This window comes from Lutra lutra, chromosome 7 (assembly GCF_902655055.1).
Source record: "Lutra lutra chromosome 7, mLutLut1.2, whole genome shotgun sequence".
NCBI classification, from domain to species: Eukaryota; Metazoa; Chordata; class Mammalia; order Carnivora; family Mustelidae; genus Lutra; species Lutra lutra.
In genome coordinates this window covers 137,352,804-137,373,617 of record NC_062284.1, presented here as the reverse complement: position 1 = coordinate 137,373,617, position 20,814 = coordinate 137,352,804, and the positions used below count along the sequence as shown (strand labels likewise).

The following is a 20,814-nucleotide window of genomic DNA, read 5'->3' as shown; positions in this document are numbered from 1 at the left end:
TTGGTAGACCACATCTGCTAATCTCAAATGACTAAATTTCATCTTGATTATGTCTCTGTCATTCTTTCCTTATTATGCATCTTTCTCCTACTTCCCAAAAAAGGTCTCTCTGGGACTGTAAGTCACCATCATATCACTGTACTGATATCTGTTTTTACTTTTCATCCAAGAATGCCATCAGTGGATCAGGCCAATGTGTCACTGGACTTTCAGACAGATGCTTACCGTCTTAGAATATTAAGTTCAAACAATGCTCATTTTTAAATCATTGTTGAGTGCCTATTGTTTGCCAAGCACTGTTTTAGGTTCTGGGAAGACTGGGATAAATCAGACCATTAAGGATACGACCATTAGGGAAGAAAGAGAAGAGAATGGTAGGGGATGAGTTTAGAAAGCTGGACAAAGTCCTTTAAGGACATAATAAGGAGTTTTATTCTACTTAAAATGGGAAGTTACTTTTATTAGTTTCTTGTGGCTGCTATAATAAATTACAATAAACTGAGTGGCTCAAAACAACAGAAATGTATTTTTTTCATGGTTCTGAAGGCCATAAGTCTTAAATCAGTATTTTTTAGCCAAAATCAAAATGCAAAATGTTGGCAAAGCCATGTTCCTTCAGGAGGCCCTAGGGTAGAATCCATTCCTTGCCTCTTCCAGCTTCTAGTGGTTGTGGGCATTCTTTGGCTTGTGGCCACATCACTCCTCTCTCTGCCTCCTCTTCACATGGCCTTCTCCTCCCCTGTGTCACATCTACTGCCGCTTTCCTCTTGTAAGGATGCATGTGATGACATTAGGACCTACCCAGACAATCCAGGATAATCTTCCTATCTCCAAACCCTTCACTACATCTGCAAAAATTCTTTTCCTAATTAAGGGAATATTTATAGGCCCCTGATCTCTTTGGGAGGCTGTATTCTGCTTGCCACACCACTTACTTTTCATGCAAGAAGATATTATTGATGATTTTAAAAGATCTCTCTGAAGGAAAAAAGATAACTATGTGAGATGATGGATGTATTAATTAACTTGATTGCAATAATCATTTCACAATGTATAAATATATTAAATTGTTATGTTGTACACTCTATACACAATTTTATTTGTCAAAAATTATATATTGTCCTACATAAATAAATAAAATTTATTTATTTATAATTTATTGTAATAATATTATAATAATAATATTTATTATTTAAATAAATAAAATTTTATTTAAATATAAATACAGGTCCTTGCTGGATCTTGGTGGACCTGTAGAAAGGACAGGTCCAGCAAGGAAGCTTCTGTGTAACCAGACGAGAGATGGCTAAGGCTTGAGAAGTAAAATTACACATTATATATCTGCTGCAGTCATGATCAGCTAATGAGGAGGTTGCGTAATAGTTAAGAGGGAAGACTTGGAAGCCAGACTTCCTGTTCAAACCTGATTATTCCACTTGCTAGCTTTGTGACCTCCGGGAAGTTATTCAACTAAGTTTTTTCTTCCTTTCTCGACTGACCCTTATAGAACTGCTATGAGCATTCAAAAAATAAAAATGCACTGGGGTGCCTGGGTGGCTCAGTGGGTTAAGCCGCTGCCTTCGGCTCAGGTCATGATCTCAGGGTCCTGGGATCGAGTCCCACATCGGGCTCTCTGCTCAGCAAGAAGCCTGCTTCCCTCTCTCTCTCTCTCTGCCTGCCTCTCCGTCTACTTGTGATCTCTCTCTGTCAAATAAATAAATAAAATCTTAAAAAAAATAATAATAAAAATAAAAAATAAAAAAATAAAAATGCACAAAGTGTTCCACAGAGTATAGTTCCTGACACATAGTAAGACATCAAAAAATGTTAGCTGTATTTATTTTTATCTGTTCCTGACATGGCACATTTTCTAATATATAATTTTATACCATAGATTTGGGGTTCCCAAAATAAGTAGAAAAACAATTAAAAGAATTCAATAACTCAACAGGCAGAGACATTTTTCACAATTCATTATAAAAGGAGTCACTGGAGCACCTGGGTGACTCAGTCGTTTAGCATCTGCCCTCGTCTCAGGTCATGATCCCAGGGTCCTGGGATAGAGCCCAGCATGGGGCTCCCTGCTCAGCAGGAAGCCTGTTTCTCCCTCTCCCACTCCCTCTGCTTATATTCCCTCTCTCAATGTCTGTCAAATAGATAAATAAAATCTTTTTTTTTTTAAAAAGGAATCACGGATGTTACATGGTATGATTATATCACTACCACTTCAAATTTTATAAAAGACCATAGTATTTTAGAAATTTATCTTGAAAGCCAAATTCTTTCACTTCTAAGTAACCAGAAGTTCAAGTCAAATATTGAAATCTAACATCTAAGATTCCAAATTATTATACTGTGGAAAAGAATTCAGACTATTTTAATAAAGACCACAGGAAAAAAATTTCTTTACAAAAGCCTCCCTATGATTAACTCGTAGAACATGAATACATTATAACAACTATATTTAAACGTTCTCCAATCTAGGAAATTTAAGTTGGAGGTCAAAATACTTCCTTCCTGGATTCTTATTTAAACTTAACCTTGAGATGAGTGACCTGGTAGCATTATCATTCATTGTACACTTCAGATACAATTTACAAAGTAAATTGCAGAAATACTATGGATTAGCTCAATTCTAGTCCTGACTCTGTTTCTGCCATTTTTTTTTAAAGATTTTATTTATTTGTTTGACAGAGATCACAAGTAAGCAGAGAGGCAGGTAGAGAGAGAGGAGGAAGCAGGCTCCCTGGTAAGCAGAGAGCCCGACATGGGGCTCGATCCCAGGACCCTGGGATCATGACCTGAGCCGAAGGCAGAGGCTTTAACCAGCTGAGCAACCCAGGCGCCTTGTTTCTGCCATTTTTAATTTTAAATTCTTTTACCTCTAAAACAGTGAAAATAGCAACCCGTATTAAAAGCCATTGTTCAGGAACACCTGGGTGGCTCAGCCGGTTAAGCGTCTGCCTTTGGCTCAGGTCATGATTTCAGGGTTCTGGGATTAAGCCCTGCATTGGGCTCCCTGCTCAGCAGAGAGCCTGCTTCTCCCTCTCCCACTCCCTGTTGCTCTGCCTACTTGTGCTCTCTATCTCTCTATCAAATACATAAATAAAATCTTTAAAAAAAAAAAAGATGTTCAATTAATATATTATTTTAAGGATGAAAAGCAAATGTAATTACAACAACAACAAAAAATATCACCAGTGAAATTTTATAAGAGCTTCCTCATCACTGTGTCTGATGCTCTTTAAGGTGAAAATAAGCTAAAGGTGAGTTCTAAAAGCTGCTTATCCTCCTCTTGTGAATGTGCCAACTATCTCAGGAATGATTAGTTTCTTACACACAGAATATCGGTTGTTTGTATCTTTAAATTTTCTAAAAGTAAATCATCCACAGATTAGTAAGTATGCAAACTACTGTTCCCATGGATTTAATAAGCAACCAGCCAAGACACTCAGAACCAGCAGAACCATACAGATGCTCAACCCAGAAATCCAGAAGGTATCTCTCACCTCCCAACTTTCCATAGAAAGTTGTGTTCATTTCACCGCAGTAACTGTATCTCTAAGATAGCCACTACTCCCCTCTGTCCCAGCTAGCTGGCCTAATCCAAGCCACCCTCACATATCACAAGGACAAGTGCTGTATCTTCCTAATTCTCCCGCTCCAAGCCACTCGCCACACAATTATCAAAATGATCAGCATCGTAAAACGTACACGGAATAGGCCACCGCTCTGCTCAAAGGGTTTCCACTGTCCTAAGAAAGAACGCCTCCTGCGTGCTCTGTCACTGAGGACCTCTCTAACTTCTTTTCGAGTCACACCCTGCCCATGCCCGCTGCATTCTCAACCACAAGTGTCTTCCAGTTCCAACCTAGGGCTCTCTGCTACCTCGTCTGCCTGGACCATTCCTTCCTGACTCTTCAAATGGCTGCTTCCTCCTATGCCTTTGGTTTTCAGCTTGGAAAGAGGCTTTCTTTGACTTCCCAATGCACAGCAGATAAGCCTGTCCCTTTATGCTGTTCTTCAAGTCACTTAAGTGTTTTATGTCTGTTTCCCCCACTCTGGACGGGACGCTCTTTGAGGGCAAGTTCTGTTTTGTTCACCTCTATCTTCCAACTGCTTACAACAGTGCCTGGACTCAGTCAACATTCACAAACGAATGAGAATGCCATTATTTCTAAATGCTCACTTTGGGATATGGGACTGCTCTTTTTCTTTTATAAAATCAACTAAGGACTCATGGTCATAGCAAAAGAGAATAAAGTGGCTAAGTGTGATTTTTGTCACAGTTTTATCACTTGAATGTAACCATTCACAGAAGCAAGGCAGAACTGAAGAAGGTGCTAACTATTAGTACCAGTAAATCTGAACAATATCTGAATATAGTGATTTAAAAATGATTTACACAGGGGCACCTGGGTGGCTCAGTCATTAAGCATCTGCCATCGGTTCAAGTCATGATCCCAGGGCCCTAGAATCCAGTCTGCATAGGGCTTCCTGCTCAGCGGGAAGCCTATTTCTCCCTCTCCCAACACCGCCCGCCCCGTGCTTGTATTCTCTCTCTTGCTCTCTGTCAAATAGATAAAATATTTTTTTAAAAAATGATTTGCATGAAATATAAGTTTTACAATTTGAAATGGAGTTGCTTAAATGTTTAGCTGCCCATAATATATATTAAACCTTCTATAAGTCATTATTATTACTCTCATAAAGTCTTTCAAATATACTTAATTCTTCACTATTTTTACACAAAGTCAGAATCACACAATTAAATATTCTCCTATGATTGTTCTTTAATTGTTTTCCATAGTCTTTAGGCAGCCCTGACATAGACTCTAATCTGGGATGTCTTCTACTCTTTTGGTATCTTTTTTAGGACAAAACAGGATAAATGAGAATCCTAAATAAATGGCTGTTTGTTGATTGAAGAAAGGAATGAAAACTGTCAGCATAAATAAAGGCTTTCTTAGTACATATTCATCAATATACATTTTCTTTATATCCATTTATTTAGTTAACCTTCTGTATTATGGATTAACTTTAATTACCTTAAAAGCTGATTAAAATCTTATCTTCTATAACTCAGTTATATAGTTTCAGCAAATACATTTGATTCTTTGTATAAATATGCTATATATATGAGTGTATAATATTCTTTACACAATCCCATGAAGTCAAGATTTTTCAGGAGTTATACTTGACTTTATTATGAACTCATTAACAAAAGGATTTTTTCAAAATAATTCTGAAACCTCTAAAGGCCAACCTTCATCTTTTATTCTTGCTTTAAGAAACTATGGATGCTCAGTAGACTGTCCATGAACCAGATTTAGCCTGCTCCGCAGACTGTATAGCAGGCTCGGTATTTTTAGCTTTAAATCGAATTCACTTACCTACAATAATTTCTTAGTCAAGGGGGCCTAGCCACTTGTTCCCTTCTACTATCATTTAACTGGCAACTTCCAGTAGTCATGCCAAGAAGCTTAGGTCAGCTGCTATCATTGAAATTGAATGTGAAATTAAACCTGGATGGGGGACACTTAATGCCATTGAAAATACAGCATGATTCTGGGAAAAATAGCTATGAAAAACTGATTCACTGTTGAATCACATGCAAAGCCAAAAGAAACATTTTCTCAATTTACTATCGTAACCAGTAAAAAGAAATTCATAATGCCTGCATAGAAATGTGGGCATCTTGTAGAAATAACATGCTATATCCCTAAATCACAGCGACCAGAACCATGATGCGTGGGGCTAAAAATGAAACTCAAGAACATGATCCCAGTATTTTAATTACAGTATTTTAAACACATAAATTAATAAAAAATTATGAACTTATAACCAATCAGAGAGCTAACGCAAAGTATACAAAATTCACTATCAGCAAACATAGTCCCCATTAGTCTATAACCTCCCTGACCCTAAATAGTGGGTAAGTTCCCTGAGGACAGGTAGGCTGTTATCCGTGTTGCTCATTCAGGTACAAATAAGAAAAATACTTTGTACACAGCCACAGATAAATAACAAAAATGTATTATTATGTATTATACAAATATGTAATATTATATATTAATAATCAATAAATATTAAATATCAGCGAAAAGAATGTTTGAAAAAATCAAAGATTTTTGTTTAAATAGGCAAACTAATTTGGAGGGAATTTAGGAAGCAATAAATGAATACAAAACTAAAACTGTGATGGCCGCAATTCAATCTTTATTTGGTGATTCTTTAGAAGTCACCGGAGTGGTTATTAGGAATATTAGTTAAATTTCATTATCTGTGTTGTAGAACTGCTATTAATATAAATTTAAGTCAACAGAATACCAAATAAGATAGCTATGATTTCATAAGACTAATGAAGTTTTGGTTTGTTTTTGGTTTTGTTTTTTGTTTTTTGTTTTTTTGAGCTACTGAAAAGCTAACTTTATTAAATAAAATGTCTTGGGGCACCTGGGTGGTGCAGTCAATGAAGTGTCCAACTTTTGATTTAGGATCAGGTCGTGACCTCGGTCATCTGATCAAGCCCCACATCTGGCTCCACACCTGGCAAGGAGTCTGCTTGAGACTCTCTCCCTCTCCCTCTGCCCCTCCTCCCTCTTCCCACCCCCATGGGTACATGCACTCTCTCTCTAAAATAAATAAATCTTTTTAAAAAATAAATAGAATAAATAAAATGTCTCTACCGAGAAAATGACTAAATACAACTTAAGATCTGGATTTTCCCATTTTCATTAGCTAGTTTTCCTAAATATTTTCAATATAATTCAAAATGTGTACCATAATACTTCCTCCATGCCACAATTAGAACAAAAGATCAGCCATTCAAAACTCTGAAATCTCCTCTTAATAATGACAATGTGTGACTGGAAAAATGGTAAATTCAAACCTTATTTTGCACCAACTTACTCTAACTTTCGGCAAGACTCTCCGAAGTGTCTCAGCAGGATTCTGTCGCATCAGAAATGGAAGATTTGCGATCACACTTGTTCCTTGAATATCTTGGCCAGCACTTACAAAGAAAACACAAATTCAAAATTTGTAATTACAAGCCAAATGCCTAGTTCACAACTATAAAAAGCAGGGATTAATCTGCTTTTAATGATACATGCTCAGACATCTGACAAAGTTTTAAACTTTAAACACACATTTAGATATAAAAATAAAACCAGACCTGAAACTTCATTAAGTAAATCTTATAACAAATGCATGAAGATATTAATTATGCTAATGCTAAAACAGGACTCTACATATGTGTCTTAAGTCTAAAAGTCTCAAGGCAATTTTCAAATACTTCCTTTAAAACACTACCTTATTTTTTCCTGTGATCTGCCAGTTTGCTGTATTTTATTTTTAAAAAGTATGGATGTTGTAAAAGTTCACTATGATAAAATATTAATAACCATTAACAACAGCAGGGACAGCAACAAAATCGACTACCACAGAGTCGCACAACTTTCTTCTGGTCCAGTGAAACCACTGTTGGACTAGCTGGACTCTAAATGTTGCCAGAAACTTCTTAAAGATTATTCATTATCCCCAAAATTCAGTGAGGTATATTTACGTGGTACCTTTGGATATAACATTATTTCATTAGGTCAGTAAGACTTTCCCAAAATAATCTCGGTGATACGGTAGGGGCCTAACTACCCGGAAAAGGTGTTCAAATTCTTCTGAAAAACTATTTCCACACAGAAAAGTCTTCGAAAACATTAGCTAAGCGACCTATGCACATACTTGAAACATACATTAGAAAGATACTAATCAATGTGGCACCACTTGAGATGGAAATGCTACTTTTTCTTGACTGACTGCAATACCAATTTAAATGTTAATTCCGACACCATGATACTGATTTTAATTAAAATTATTTTTATTTACCATCTCAAATATAACTTTTGTGATTATCTGTACATAAGACCTTAACATGTTTTCTTAAAGAATTTCATAAGGTATTACATTTATTGGCTTCAGAGTTTAATAACGTCTGTTAATAAGAAGCATATCCTAAGAAAATGCCATATGACTTCACTTATATGAGATAAGCAAAAGAGAAGGGGAAAAAAGAGAGAAAGAGGGAAGGAAACCATAAGAGACTCTTAGCCATAGTGAACAAATTGAGGGCTGATGGAGGATGGGTATCAAGGAGGGTACTTGTTATGATGAGCATTGGGAGTTATATGTAAGTAATGAATTACTAAATTCTACTCCTGAAACCAATATTACACTGTATGTTAACTAATTAGAATTTAAATAAAATTTTGGGGGAAAAACAAAACAAAACAAAAAAAAAAGAAGCATATCCTGATGCTAAATGGAGCTCCCCCATTGTGAAGAAAGGCTTTTCCCTCTGTTGCAACATGGCAATGAAATACAGGTCAGTACAATCTTTTCACATCCTTGACACTCTCAAAGTGAATACTTGAAGACAAACCCAAAAAGGAAATGAGAAAAGAGTAAAAGAGGAGACCCATGCCACAATGGGAAGAAGATCAAAAAGGGGAAATTAAAGTTGCATATACTACAGGTGACCCTTGAACAACATGGGGTTAGGGGGTGCTGTCCCCCCATGTAGTCAAAAATCTGCATGTAACTTTCAACTCCCCCAAAACGTAACTACTGCTGATGGGAAGCCTAACTGATAACATAATAGATTAATAAATATTTTGTATACATATCATATACTATAATCTTACAAATAGAGAAAATAAAAGGTTACGAATAAATCCTTAAGATAAAAATACATGTATGCACTGCATTTACTGAAAAAAAAAATGCATATAAGCCAACTTGTTGTGCATATAAGCCATCAAACCCATGTTGTTCAAAGATCAACTACCTTCTAGCAGGTCACATGGCAGCCCCTCCATAAGATATGTCTGCATCCTAATCCCAGAACCTGGGAATGTTACATTAATTTGACAAAGGATCTCAAAACCAAGAGATCATCCTGGATAATCCAAGTAGGCTATAAACCTAAGAACAAGTGTCCTTAAAAAAGACACTTAGAGAAGGTGGCAGACCAAACAGAAGAAGGGAATCTGATTGCAGAGCAGAGATGGGAACGCAGCCGCCAACAGTCACGGAATGGCAACCACCACCAGAAACCGGAAGAGACAAAGAACAGATTCCCCCTTAGAGACCCACTGACACCTTCATTTCCACTTGGTGATACTGATTTCAGACTTCTGGCCTCCAGAACAGTGAGAGAATAAATTTCTGTCGTTTTAGGCTATCCAGGTAGTGGTGATTTCCCACGGCAGCCAGAGGAAACATGCTACCAAAGAACTGGGATAGAAAAGAAATATCTGAGAAAGTAATGCTTCGTAAGACAATTCCTGCCCAGAGCAGAGGTTCAGTGTCTCTTGAAAGGATGGATGAAAGGATGACTCATTAGATGAACTAATACCAGGAATATTTAATATTGAACAGAACATTGGTGGGTTTTATCCACTAATTTTGCAATTAGGCAAAAAACAATATGCTATTAGAAATCTAATAGATGTGAATACCAAACATTGCATTGAGGAAACATAAAAACAAACAGAAAACAAAAACTAAATGGCAGATTAGCCCAAAATATCAATAATTACCTAAGATGTAGTAGTCTAAATTCATCAATTAAAGGACAGGAATTGGCAGAGTGGACTTAAAAACATGACTCAACTAAATGCAGCCTACAAGAAACTAATCTCCAGTAGAATAATAGCAGCACGTTGAAAATAAAGGGCAGAAATACAAAGCAGAAGAAAGCAGGAGTATCTAGATTAGTACCAGATAAAGTAAACTTCAGAGGAAAGAAAATCACCAGAAACATTAACACTGTGTCATGATAACAGAGGCCATCCACCAGGAAGACATAGCAATCCTAAACATGTGTATGCCAAATATGGGAAACAAAAGTCTACATAACTGAAGAGAGAAATAAACACATTACACAGGTAGATGGACATTTCCACAACCCTCTTTCAACAATCATGGGACAAGGAGACAGAAAATTATCAAGGACATAGGAGAACTCAACAACAGCATCAGCCAACAAGACCTAACTGATACTTATAGGACACTCTGTCCAACAACAGATTACACATTCAAGTGCCCAAAGGATGTATGTCTAAAAAAACCACATCCTGAGCCATAACACAATCCTCAACAAATATTTAAAACTTGAAATTAGAGGCCCTTGAATGGCTCAGCTGGTTAAGCATCTGCCTTCAGCTCTGGTCATGATCTCAGGGTCCTGGGATCCATCCTGGTGGCCTGGCGGGCTCAGTGGGGAGTCTGCTTCTCCCTCTCCCTTTGTTTCTTCCCCTGCTTATGCTCTCTCTGTCTCTCTCTCTCTCTCTCAAATAAAATCTTTTAAAAAATTGAAATTATACATCATTTTCTCTGACTACAACAGAATCAAACTAGAAATCAATAATAGATAACTTAAAAATCTAAAACTCTTGGAAACTACCACACTTCTACATGACGCATGGTTCAAAGAAGGAGTCCAGGAAAATAAAAAAATACATCGCAGAATGAAAATGAAAGTACCACATATTAAAATGTGTGGGACACAGTGAAAGCAGTGCAGAGAGGGAAATTTATAATACTACATGTACACATTAGAAAAGAGGAAAAATCTAAAATAATAATCTAACTTCCAGCCATGAGAACCTAGAAGAACAAAGAAATCACAATACAAACAGAAGGAAATAGTAAATGGAAGAAAGTAATACATAAATACAGAAAATGACACAGAAAATAAATAAAGACCTCATTCTTTTAAATGATCAATAAAATCAGGGCACCCAGGTGGCTCATTCAGTTAAGTAAGCATCAGACTCTTGATTTCAGCTCAGGTCATGAGATCAGAGTCATGAGATCCAGCCCTGCATCAGGCTCCATGCTGAGCTTAAGATTCTCTCTTTCCCTTTGCCCCTTCCTCCTATTCATTCCCTCTCTCTCCCAAGGGGATAAACGGGGGAATAAAGGGTCAATAAAATGGACTACATTCTAGTAAGACTGGCAAATTAAAAATGAGAGAAAACACAAATTATCACTCTCAGGATTGAAACAGCATATCACTACAAACCCTACAGACACCAAAAGGATAATAAGAGAGTGCTACAAATAATTTGACATACATAAATTTGAGAACTTAGACCAAATGGACCAGTTCCTCAGGAAAAAAAAAAAACCACAAACCATCATAACTAACCCAATTCAAAATAGATCATTTGAATAGTCCTATAACCATTAAGGACATTGAATTTTTGTCAAACTCCTTAAAGAAATCTCCAAGTCCAGATATTTTCACTGGCGAATTCTACTAAACATTTAAGGAACAACTAACACCATTCTACACAATCTCTTTCAGAAAACAGAAGAAGGGGGAACATTTCCTAAATTACTTTATGAAGCTAATATTATAGAAATACCAAAACCAGGCAAAGACCAAAAAGAAAAATTACAGAACAATATCCTTCATAAATACAGATGCAAAAAAATTTTTTTCAGATGCAAAAAATCTTAACAAAATCTAGCAAATAAAATAGTGATATGTAAAATGAAAAGTTATACACCATGATCAAATGGAGTTTACTCCAGGGATGTGAGGCTAGTTCACTATTCAGAATCAGTGCAATCCATCATATTAACAGGTTAAAGAAGAAAAATATCCATGACCATATCAAGCAGTGTATAAAAAACATTTGCCCAAATTCAACACGAGAACACTGAAATTACAAACACAATGCCACTTGAAAAATGAAATACAAAAGTAGAGGTTTAACACAATTCATATAAAAAACCTAAAGATTTTGGGAGACACAGACATTTTTCTAAAACTTATATGGAATGGCAAAGGAACTAGAATTCTTGAAAAGACAAAAATTACACAAATGGGGAAGCAGATTAGGGGTTTCCAGGGTTTGTTAAAGATGGGTGTGGGAAGAGAAATGAATGTGATTAGGCAGTGATAAAAATCCTACCTATCTTGATCACATCAATATCAATATCCTGGTTGTGCATGTACTACAGTTTTTCAAGATGATACTATAGGGGGAAACTAGGTAAGGGGTGTACACGGGTATCTCTATATTATTTCTTACTACTGTATATGAATCTATATTATCTCAAAATAAAAAGGTTAATTTTTTAAAAAATCAATATGACAGAATTCTTTAAAAACACATATGAGCATCTCAATAGATAGAGAAATCTGACCAATCTAGCACTGACTCATGATTTAAAACTATCAGCAAACCAAAAATTCCTAGGTAACGAATGCTCTTTAGATAAAGGGCATCTATGAAAATTGTACAGCTTTCTTCATATTTAATGGTAAAAAAATGAATGCTTTCTCTCTAATCAGGAATAAGACAAAGATGTTCACTATTACCATTTCTATTCAACACAGTGTTGGAGGCTTGGTTTGTGCCAGGGAAATAAGCAATAAAAAGAAATTAAAGGCTTATGGATTGCAAAGGAAAGAGTCAAATTGGCTTTAGTCACAGACGACATTATTGTCTACAGCAAAAACAAAATTTATATGGAAATGCAAAAGATCTAGAATAGCCAAAACAAATTTGAATACAAATAAGGTTATAGTAGGGCAAATATTATCTTATTTCACAACTTATTAAAAAGCTAAAATAATAAAGTTAATAAAAATAAATAATAAAGCTAACAAAAAAGTGTGGCACCAGCATAAAGACAGTCCTATCAATGAAAAAGAATCAAGTGTCCAGGAAATAGACTCAAACATAAATACATGATTGATTTTTGACAAAGGTGACAAGATAATTCAATGAGGAAGTGATCATCTTTCCAACAAATGGCGCTGGAACAAATGGATGGCCACATGCAAAGCATAATGAATCTTTCCCCAACCTGAAGCAATACACAAAAAATTAACTCAGTGTAGATTACAGGTTTGAATGTAAGAGAGCCAATACTATAAAACTTCCAGAGCAAAACTTAGTAGACAATCTTAGTGACCTTGGGTTTGACAAATATTTCTTAAATGGGACACAAAAGACGTAAATTATGAAAGAAAAAATATAACCAAAAGAAATTCATCAAAATTAAAAACATTTGCTGGTATTAAGAAGGGCACTTGTGATGAGCACTGGGTGCTATATATAAATGATGAATCACTAAATTCTGCTCCTGCAACCAATATTACACTGCATGTAACGAGAGAAAATAAAAACTTTTTTTATTTTTAAAAAAATTTTTTTAAATTGAAAACATTTGCTTTCCAAAGACATTGATTGCTACAAAAACAAAAAGGCAAGCCACAGCCTGGCATAAAATATTTGCAATATATATATTCAACAAATAACTCATATCTAGAATACATAAAGCCCTCAAACTAAATAAGAAGAACATCAAATAAAAAAAAGTGGACAAAAGATTTCAAAACTTCACCAAAGAAAATATACAAATGGCAAACAAGCACAAGAAAAGGATGCTCAACAAAATTAATCATTACGTAAATTCAAGTTATAACTATAATAAGATACCACTACACATCCACTAGAATGACTAAATTTATAAAGATCGAACATACCAAATGTTGGCAATCATATACTACTAGTGGCATCACATACTACTGGTAGAAATAGAAGCTGGTACAATACTTTGAAAAAGATTGACAATCCCTTAAAAATTTACACCTACCAAACAACCTAGACATTCCACTCTTATTTACTCAAAAGAAATAAAAGCATATGTTCACAGAAACGCGTGAACACAAATAGTTATCACAGCTTTGTTTGTAATAGACAAAAACTGAAACAACCCAAATGTTCACTAATAAGGGGGTAGATGACCAAATTCTGATATATTTATACAGTGGAATACTTTTAGCAATAAAAAGGAATGAGCTATTGATACACACAACAACATGGGTGAATTTCAAAGTAATTATGCTGAATGAAAGAAGCCACAGTACTGTAGGATTCCACTCATCTAAAATTACAGGGAATGCACATTAAACTATGGTGACAGAAAGCAGATCAGCTGTTGCCTGGAGAATGAGAAAAAAATGAATTTAGGATTACAAAGGGGCATGAGAAAAGCTTCAGTGGTAATTGATAGGTTTATTATCTTGATCATGGTGAGGATTTCATGGCCATATACATATGCCAAAACTCATGAAACTACATTTTAAATATGTGCAGCTTCTTTGTATGCCAATAATACCTCAATAAATATGAACAAAATAAAGGCGGCAACAGTAAACACATGGCTTTTGAATTTTCCTGAATTCCCCACAAAAACAGAGCAACAAGGAGAGTAAAATTAAAAACTCAAACACAACAATGACGACATAACCAAGTGATAAGATTTCCCACATGAAATCGTTGAACACTACATCAAAAATTTATGAGGCACTATACGTTGGCTAATCGAACATAATTTAAAAAGATTTCCCACATAAACCCAAGATCTTGCATGTATGGACAGCAGTTAAAACTATAAATGATTTTGTGCACTCCAATAATTGAGAAGTTCAATGTGTCTACAATAATATCTGAAGGAGCTAAACCAGTCTTATCCCTATGAACTCTCAAAACAACTAGAACAAAGGGCCACTCTGAAGAAAAATTCTAGGAAATAGTATCTGAACGGAATGGATAGAAACAAAATACCACAAAGGGAAGACAAGGTCCAAACAAATGTAGAGAAATAGAGCCCAGAAACCTTAGAAAGTAAAGCATCTTATTTTAAAATTAGGTATAAAAGGTAAAAAAATAATAATAATAAAAAAAAATAAGAAGGAGCTCTAGAATCATGAAATTAGAAAAGCTACCCTGAACTACACTGCCTTCTAGGCTTTATGAAACTAGTTTCACATAAAAAGGAGAAACATAGACGGATCATGATATAATTCCATATACAGCTACCAAAAGAAAAAGAGCATAAAGAATGGACTAACATCCCTAAAGACAATGAAAGACAGACATGCCCATAAAACAGCAAACTATAACTATTATTTCCCCCACAGATTCTGAGGGAGCTGTCCAAAAGAAAGAAAGAAAGAAAGAAAGAGAGAGAGAGAGAGAGTAAGAGAAGGAAGGAAAGAAGGAAGGAAGGAAGGAGGGTGAGGGAGGGAGGAAGGAAGGAAGGAAGGGAGAGTATAAGATATTGAAAAAAACACATCATAATTATGAAAACTTAGAAATAAGGTGATAGAATTCAGGAAAGAAATGAAGAAAATATTTCAAAAAACACTAAACTTGAAAGAACACAAGGGTGAGTGAATATAATAAATAATGCCTTAAGAAAAAAAAAGGTGAAAAGAAAGAAATTTCTTAAATATAAAAAGATTTGAGAAAGTGATATAAAAGATAGGCAAAAAAAGACCAGCTCCTACTTTTTTTATTATTTTATTTTTTCAGAGTTCTAAGATTCATTGTTTATGCACCACACCCAGTGCTCCATGCAATACGTGTCCTCCTTAATACCCACCACGAGGCCCTCTCAATCCCCCACCCCCCTCCCCTCCAAAACCCTCAGTTTGTTTCTCAGAGTCCACAGCCTTTCATGGTTTGTATCCCCCTCCGATTTCCCCCAACTCACTTCTCTCCTTCACCCAATGTCCTCTGTATTATTCCTTATGCTCCACAAGTAAGAGAAACCATATGATAAATGACTCTCTCTGCTTGACTTATTTCACTCAGCATAATCTCCTCCAGTTCCATCCATGTGATACAAAAGTTGGGTATTCATCCTTTCTGATGGAGGCATAATACGCCATTGTATATATGGACCACATCTTCCTTATCCATTCATCTGTTGAAGGGCATCTCGGCTCTTTCCACAGTTTGGCGACTGTAGCCATTGCTGCTATGAACACTGAGGTACAGATGGCCCTTCTGTTCACTACGTCTGTATCTTTGGGGTAAATACCCAGTAGTGCAATTACAGAGTCATAGGGTACCTCTATTTCTAATTTCTTAAGGAATCTGCACACTGTTTTCCAAAGTGGCTGCACCAACTTGCATTCCCACCAACAGTGAAGCAGGGTTCCCCTTTCTCCACATCCTCTCCAATACTTGTTGTTTACTGTCTTGTTGATTTTGGCCATTCTAACTGGTTTAAGTTGGTATCTCAATGTGGTTTTGATTTGAATCTCCCTGATGGCTAATGATGATGAACATTTTTTCATGTGTCTGTTAGTCATTTGTATGTCTTCTTTGGAGAAGTGTCTGTTCATGTCTTCTGACCAGTGGAACAGACTAGAGAGCCCAGATATGGACCCGCAACTCTATGGTCAAATAATCTTCCACAAAGCAGGAAAAAAAAATCCATTCAATAAATGGTGCTGGGAAAATTGGATAGCTATATAAAGAAGAATGAAACTTGACCATTCTCTTACACCTTACACAAAGATAAACTTGAAATGGATAAAAGACCTCAACGTGAGGCAGGAATCCATCAAAATCAAAATCCTAGAGGACAACACAGGCAGTAACCTCTTCAACATCAGCTACAGCAACTTCTTTCAAGACATGTCTCCAAAGGCAAAGGAAACAAAAGCAAAAATGAACTTTTGGGACTTCATCAAGATCAGAAGCTTCTGCACAGCAAAGGAAACAGTCAACAAGAGGCAACACAGAGAATGGGAGAAGGTTTTTGCAAACGACACCACAGAAAAGGGGCTGATATCCAGGATCTATAAAGAACTCCTCAAACTCAACTCACACAGAAAAGATAATCACGTCAAAAATGGGCAGAAGACATGAATAGAAACTTCTCCAAAGGAGACAAACAAATGGCTAAGAGACACATGAAAAAATGTTCAGCTCCTACTTTTAATAGGAGTCCTCAAAGAAAAGAAATCCAACACAAGGGAAGTGTTTAAAGAAGAAAAAGTTATAAAATGAAAACTTCCTTTAAATTAAAAAAAGGGGGAGGCGTGCTTGGGTGGCTCTATTGGTTTAAGCAACTCCTTCTGCTCAGGTCATGATCCTGGAATCCCAGGATCAAATCTCGCATCGGGCTCCCTGGTTGGCAGGGAGTCTGCTTCTCCCTCTGACCCTCTCCCTTCTCATGCTCTCTCTCTCTCTCAAATAAATAAATAAAATCTTAAAAAATATATAAAATAAATTTAAAAGAAAAAGATTTAAAAGAGCACACCATATACCTGAGAAAAGCGATCTAGCATAACCAATGCTGAGATATACTAGACTTTAGAGAAGAAGACATTCCTTTGGCAAAATCAGCCAATTACTGAGAAACAAAATCAGAATGCCATTAGACTTTGACAGCAGTAAGATATTAGAAAACTAAGTAATAGTGTATAGGTAATACTGCTTACCATAAACAGGACATGAAGAAACATACAAAGAAAGTGAACTTAAATTATAATTACCATAATCTCTATCAAATATAAAATCTAAATTTAATTTCTATAGCTAATATATGTCCAGCCCTTCTCCCTCTCAGGGAGAAAAATATATATATCATGTATATATTGAGCGTTATTGCTTAAAAGGAAAAGCGGCCGGGTTAGCTAATGGTCCTCAGTAGGGAGTGATCCCCGAACCACCCAGCACTGGTACACATATGACAAAGTCTGGAGACATTTTTGGTCATCACAACTTCACAGATGCTACCATAATCCAGTAGGGAGGATCCAGGGATGCTGCTAAGCCTTCCACAATGCACAGGACCGCTATCCACAGTAAGAATATCAACAATTCAACAAAAAATGTCTAAGAACATTTTGGTTGGTTTACACAAAGTAGCTCTTAGCTGAACCCATATGTGATCACCAACATTAGATAATTGTTGGCCTACGATAATGGCAATTTCATATTTTCAACTTACACACTGAGCTTAGCAGAAGTATATTAAGTCAAAGACTTCAAAGAAGAGTACTGACCTTTACAGATTGGTAACCACAAATACGCTAAAGCAATGGTTCTCAAACTCTACCATGTACCAGAATCACCCAGAAGCACCTGTTAAAACTAGTCCTTACTCTGAGAGATTCAGGTTCAGAAGATCTTGGTGAGGCCTGAAAATCTGATTTCTAACGAGTTCCCAGGTGACCCTAATGCCGTGGGTCAGGGGACGATACCATGAGAGCTACCACAATAGAGAAAGAATTAAAAAAAAAAAAAGTAGACTGCAAAGTTCTTTACATTTTTAGGACTAATGAGTGAATGAGCCAAGTGCACAGTAGCGGTTTGCCCAAATGAAGCAGAAGGTCCATCTGAGGATGAATGCATTTGATCGCTACCACTGTCAGTCCTGGCAACAGGGCTCCCCACCACAATAACAATGTTCAAAGCGATGTGGCAAAGAACAGTTAGCAGAGGTGGAAAAACACATCATCTGCTCAAACACACATTAAAGAAAAGCAGGAGAAGGAGCATGGGAAGAGGCCGTGCATCAGACAAAAGAGACACTGACAAGAGTAGATGTGGCCAGATATTCAAGTGAGTTACTGAATCTGCGTGCCTGGAAACTTCCTGGGTGCCGTGGCCCTCCTGCTATCTCCTGTTTGGTAAATAAACCAAATATGCATAGATCTCCATGAGCATCACTGATTGAAATGAACCCAAAACAACCTGCATAGGCTGAAATCGATAGTATAAAACTTACTTTATTGCTATTTGATATAATAAATGTAATTTTTTTTTCCAAAGATTTTTTATTTATCTATTTGACAGAGAGAGATCACAAGTAGGCAGAGAAGCAGGCAGAGAGAGGAGGAAGCAGGCTCCCCGCCGAGCAGAGAGCCCGATGCGGAACTCGATCCCAGGGTCCTGAGATCATGACCCGAGCCGAAGGCAGCAGCCTAACCCACTAAGCCACCCAGGCGCCCAATAAACGTAATTTTAAAATAAATGTTTGACTCAAAGTTATACTTTTTTTTTTTTTTTAAATCAAGTAAGCTTCCTAGACTTCAAACCTACAACTTTCAACTGAAAGGCACACGGAACCATCATCCTGGCTACAAAATGCACTGTTCCTTTTTGCTCCAGTTGTGCTATTTCTTGGGACGTGCTCCCTTTCTAGGATACTTGCTGAGAAAGAAAAAGGACGCAAGCCCACGCAGCAAACCCTTCCTCTAAAACTAAAAAGAACTAGGTTAATCATCTAATATGTACACTAGTGGCTAAAAGGAAAGAGGAAGGGAAAAAAGGACTAGGTAAATAAGTGGATTTAGGACAGTGACCTTCTAAATTCTAAATTAATGTCACTAATTATTTTATTCCCATTGGGAGATGTCCCTATTTTAAAGAGCTATTTATAGTAATATCATCAACCAATGAAAAAACAAGTCAATCCACTCAAGCATTTTTCACTGTAATAAAGTTTCAGTCTTCCTTGTCACCCGAGCTCCTGCCATTGTCATGCGTCACCTCAGCATTCAGGTAAACAGTGAACAACAAGCTCTTGACCCCTCTAATCCAGTGATGCTTTGCCCAAATTTTACATTCCCCAATGCCTAGCACAATACTTTACATGCAAGAAAGGCTCCATAACTCTTTGTTGATTTAAACTGAATTTGTCTCCACATCAGTAACCACTGTCACCACTGAATCTTACCCTCACCTGGAAATGCTCATCTCTAGAATCTCAAACTCTGGGATCTCACTTGCTGGCCGTAAACTCTTTATCTTTCTATTTCTCTGTCACTAAATCCATTTGTTTTTTAACTTTCATCCCATTTCTATCCTATCAATTCCTTCTTATTCTCTAGTTTCTAATATTCCATCTTGTGCCTCTTTCTCTCCCAGCAGCCTGAATGTGCCAGGCTCTATCTCCAACCACATTCATGCTAATCCACTCCTTCTTCAATTCTCCTTCTCCTTGACAGCAGCAACAACAAAAATACTATCTAATACACTGCATGCCAGGCATTATGCTAAACGAGCACTTTACTTATATCATTTAATTCTCATAACATTATGAGGTAGAGTAGATACTTTTATTAGCTCCATTTTATAGATGAGGTTAACTAGGGCTTAGAAAGATTACTGCCCAGAGTTACCCAGACTTACAACTCCACCAATCATGCACAAAACTGCCACCTCTCTTCCAACCTAGGTGCCCAGGCAATACCAAACCCATCCAGTTGTGCTTTCTATCCCACTCCTGCTCCTATGCTATGGAGAATTATGAGAGAAAACTGTACAACGATGCTGTGTAATGCTTTTAAAAACGTGATTTCAAAAAGAGCTGGTCCTCAGCGAGGCTGGGGGGAAACAAAATAATCATCAATTAGTGGTAAATCAAGAAAAGAACCAGAAATTCTTAGTACATCATATAGCCAAAGCAATTTCAGAGACATTATCTTAGGTCTCCAAAAATGAGGCTCCCTGTGCTAGTTTATGAAACCCATGCCCTTCCCACAAAGAAGAGAGAGCCTTATGTTAGAACAGATCTGGAGACTGGCAATACTACCTTTCTCTATCCTTGTACCTTTGTTCAACCTTCAAAGAGTTCAAACTCTAATGAGGAAGACAGATACAAACACTAAGAATTCTGACTAGCAAAAAGTCTCCTTTCCTAGCAGGCCAGCCTCATTGTTTATTTAATCTTAAGCCATCGGGGAAAGAGAAAGGGAAAGAAATAGATACTATCCAAAAATGATGACGTAACATGGTCAGTCACTACCAGCGAAATCAATCTGAGGACTCTAGCTTCACTACTGTTAAACTACGTGGAGGATGTCAAATGATTTGCGTATACACAGTCTGTGATCCTAATCCTAGCAGCTCTCATTTCAAACTCAAAAATATAAAACTGCTGATGCTGCGTTTGAATTTATAACAATGAAGAAGATGCCATACGGGC

At 36.6% G+C, this 20,814-nt stretch overlaps 1 protein-coding gene across 3 annotated transcripts in view; it reads right to left on the bottom strand.

Annotated features, from left to right (window-relative positions):
• The window catches only part of PPP4R4 (protein phosphatase 4 regulatory subunit 4), a 103,855-nt gene that overhangs the window by 61,503 nt on the left and 21,538 nt on the right, over positions 1–20,814 (bottom strand). For all 3 annotated transcript variants that reach the window (XM_047738737.1, XM_047738738.1, XM_047738741.1), the window contains exon 3: positions 6,913–7,015. In XM_047738737.1, coding sequence (XP_047594693.1) covers positions 6,913–7,015 — 103 coding nt within the window. The remainder of the gene's footprint in view (positions 1–6,912; positions 7,016–20,814) is intronic.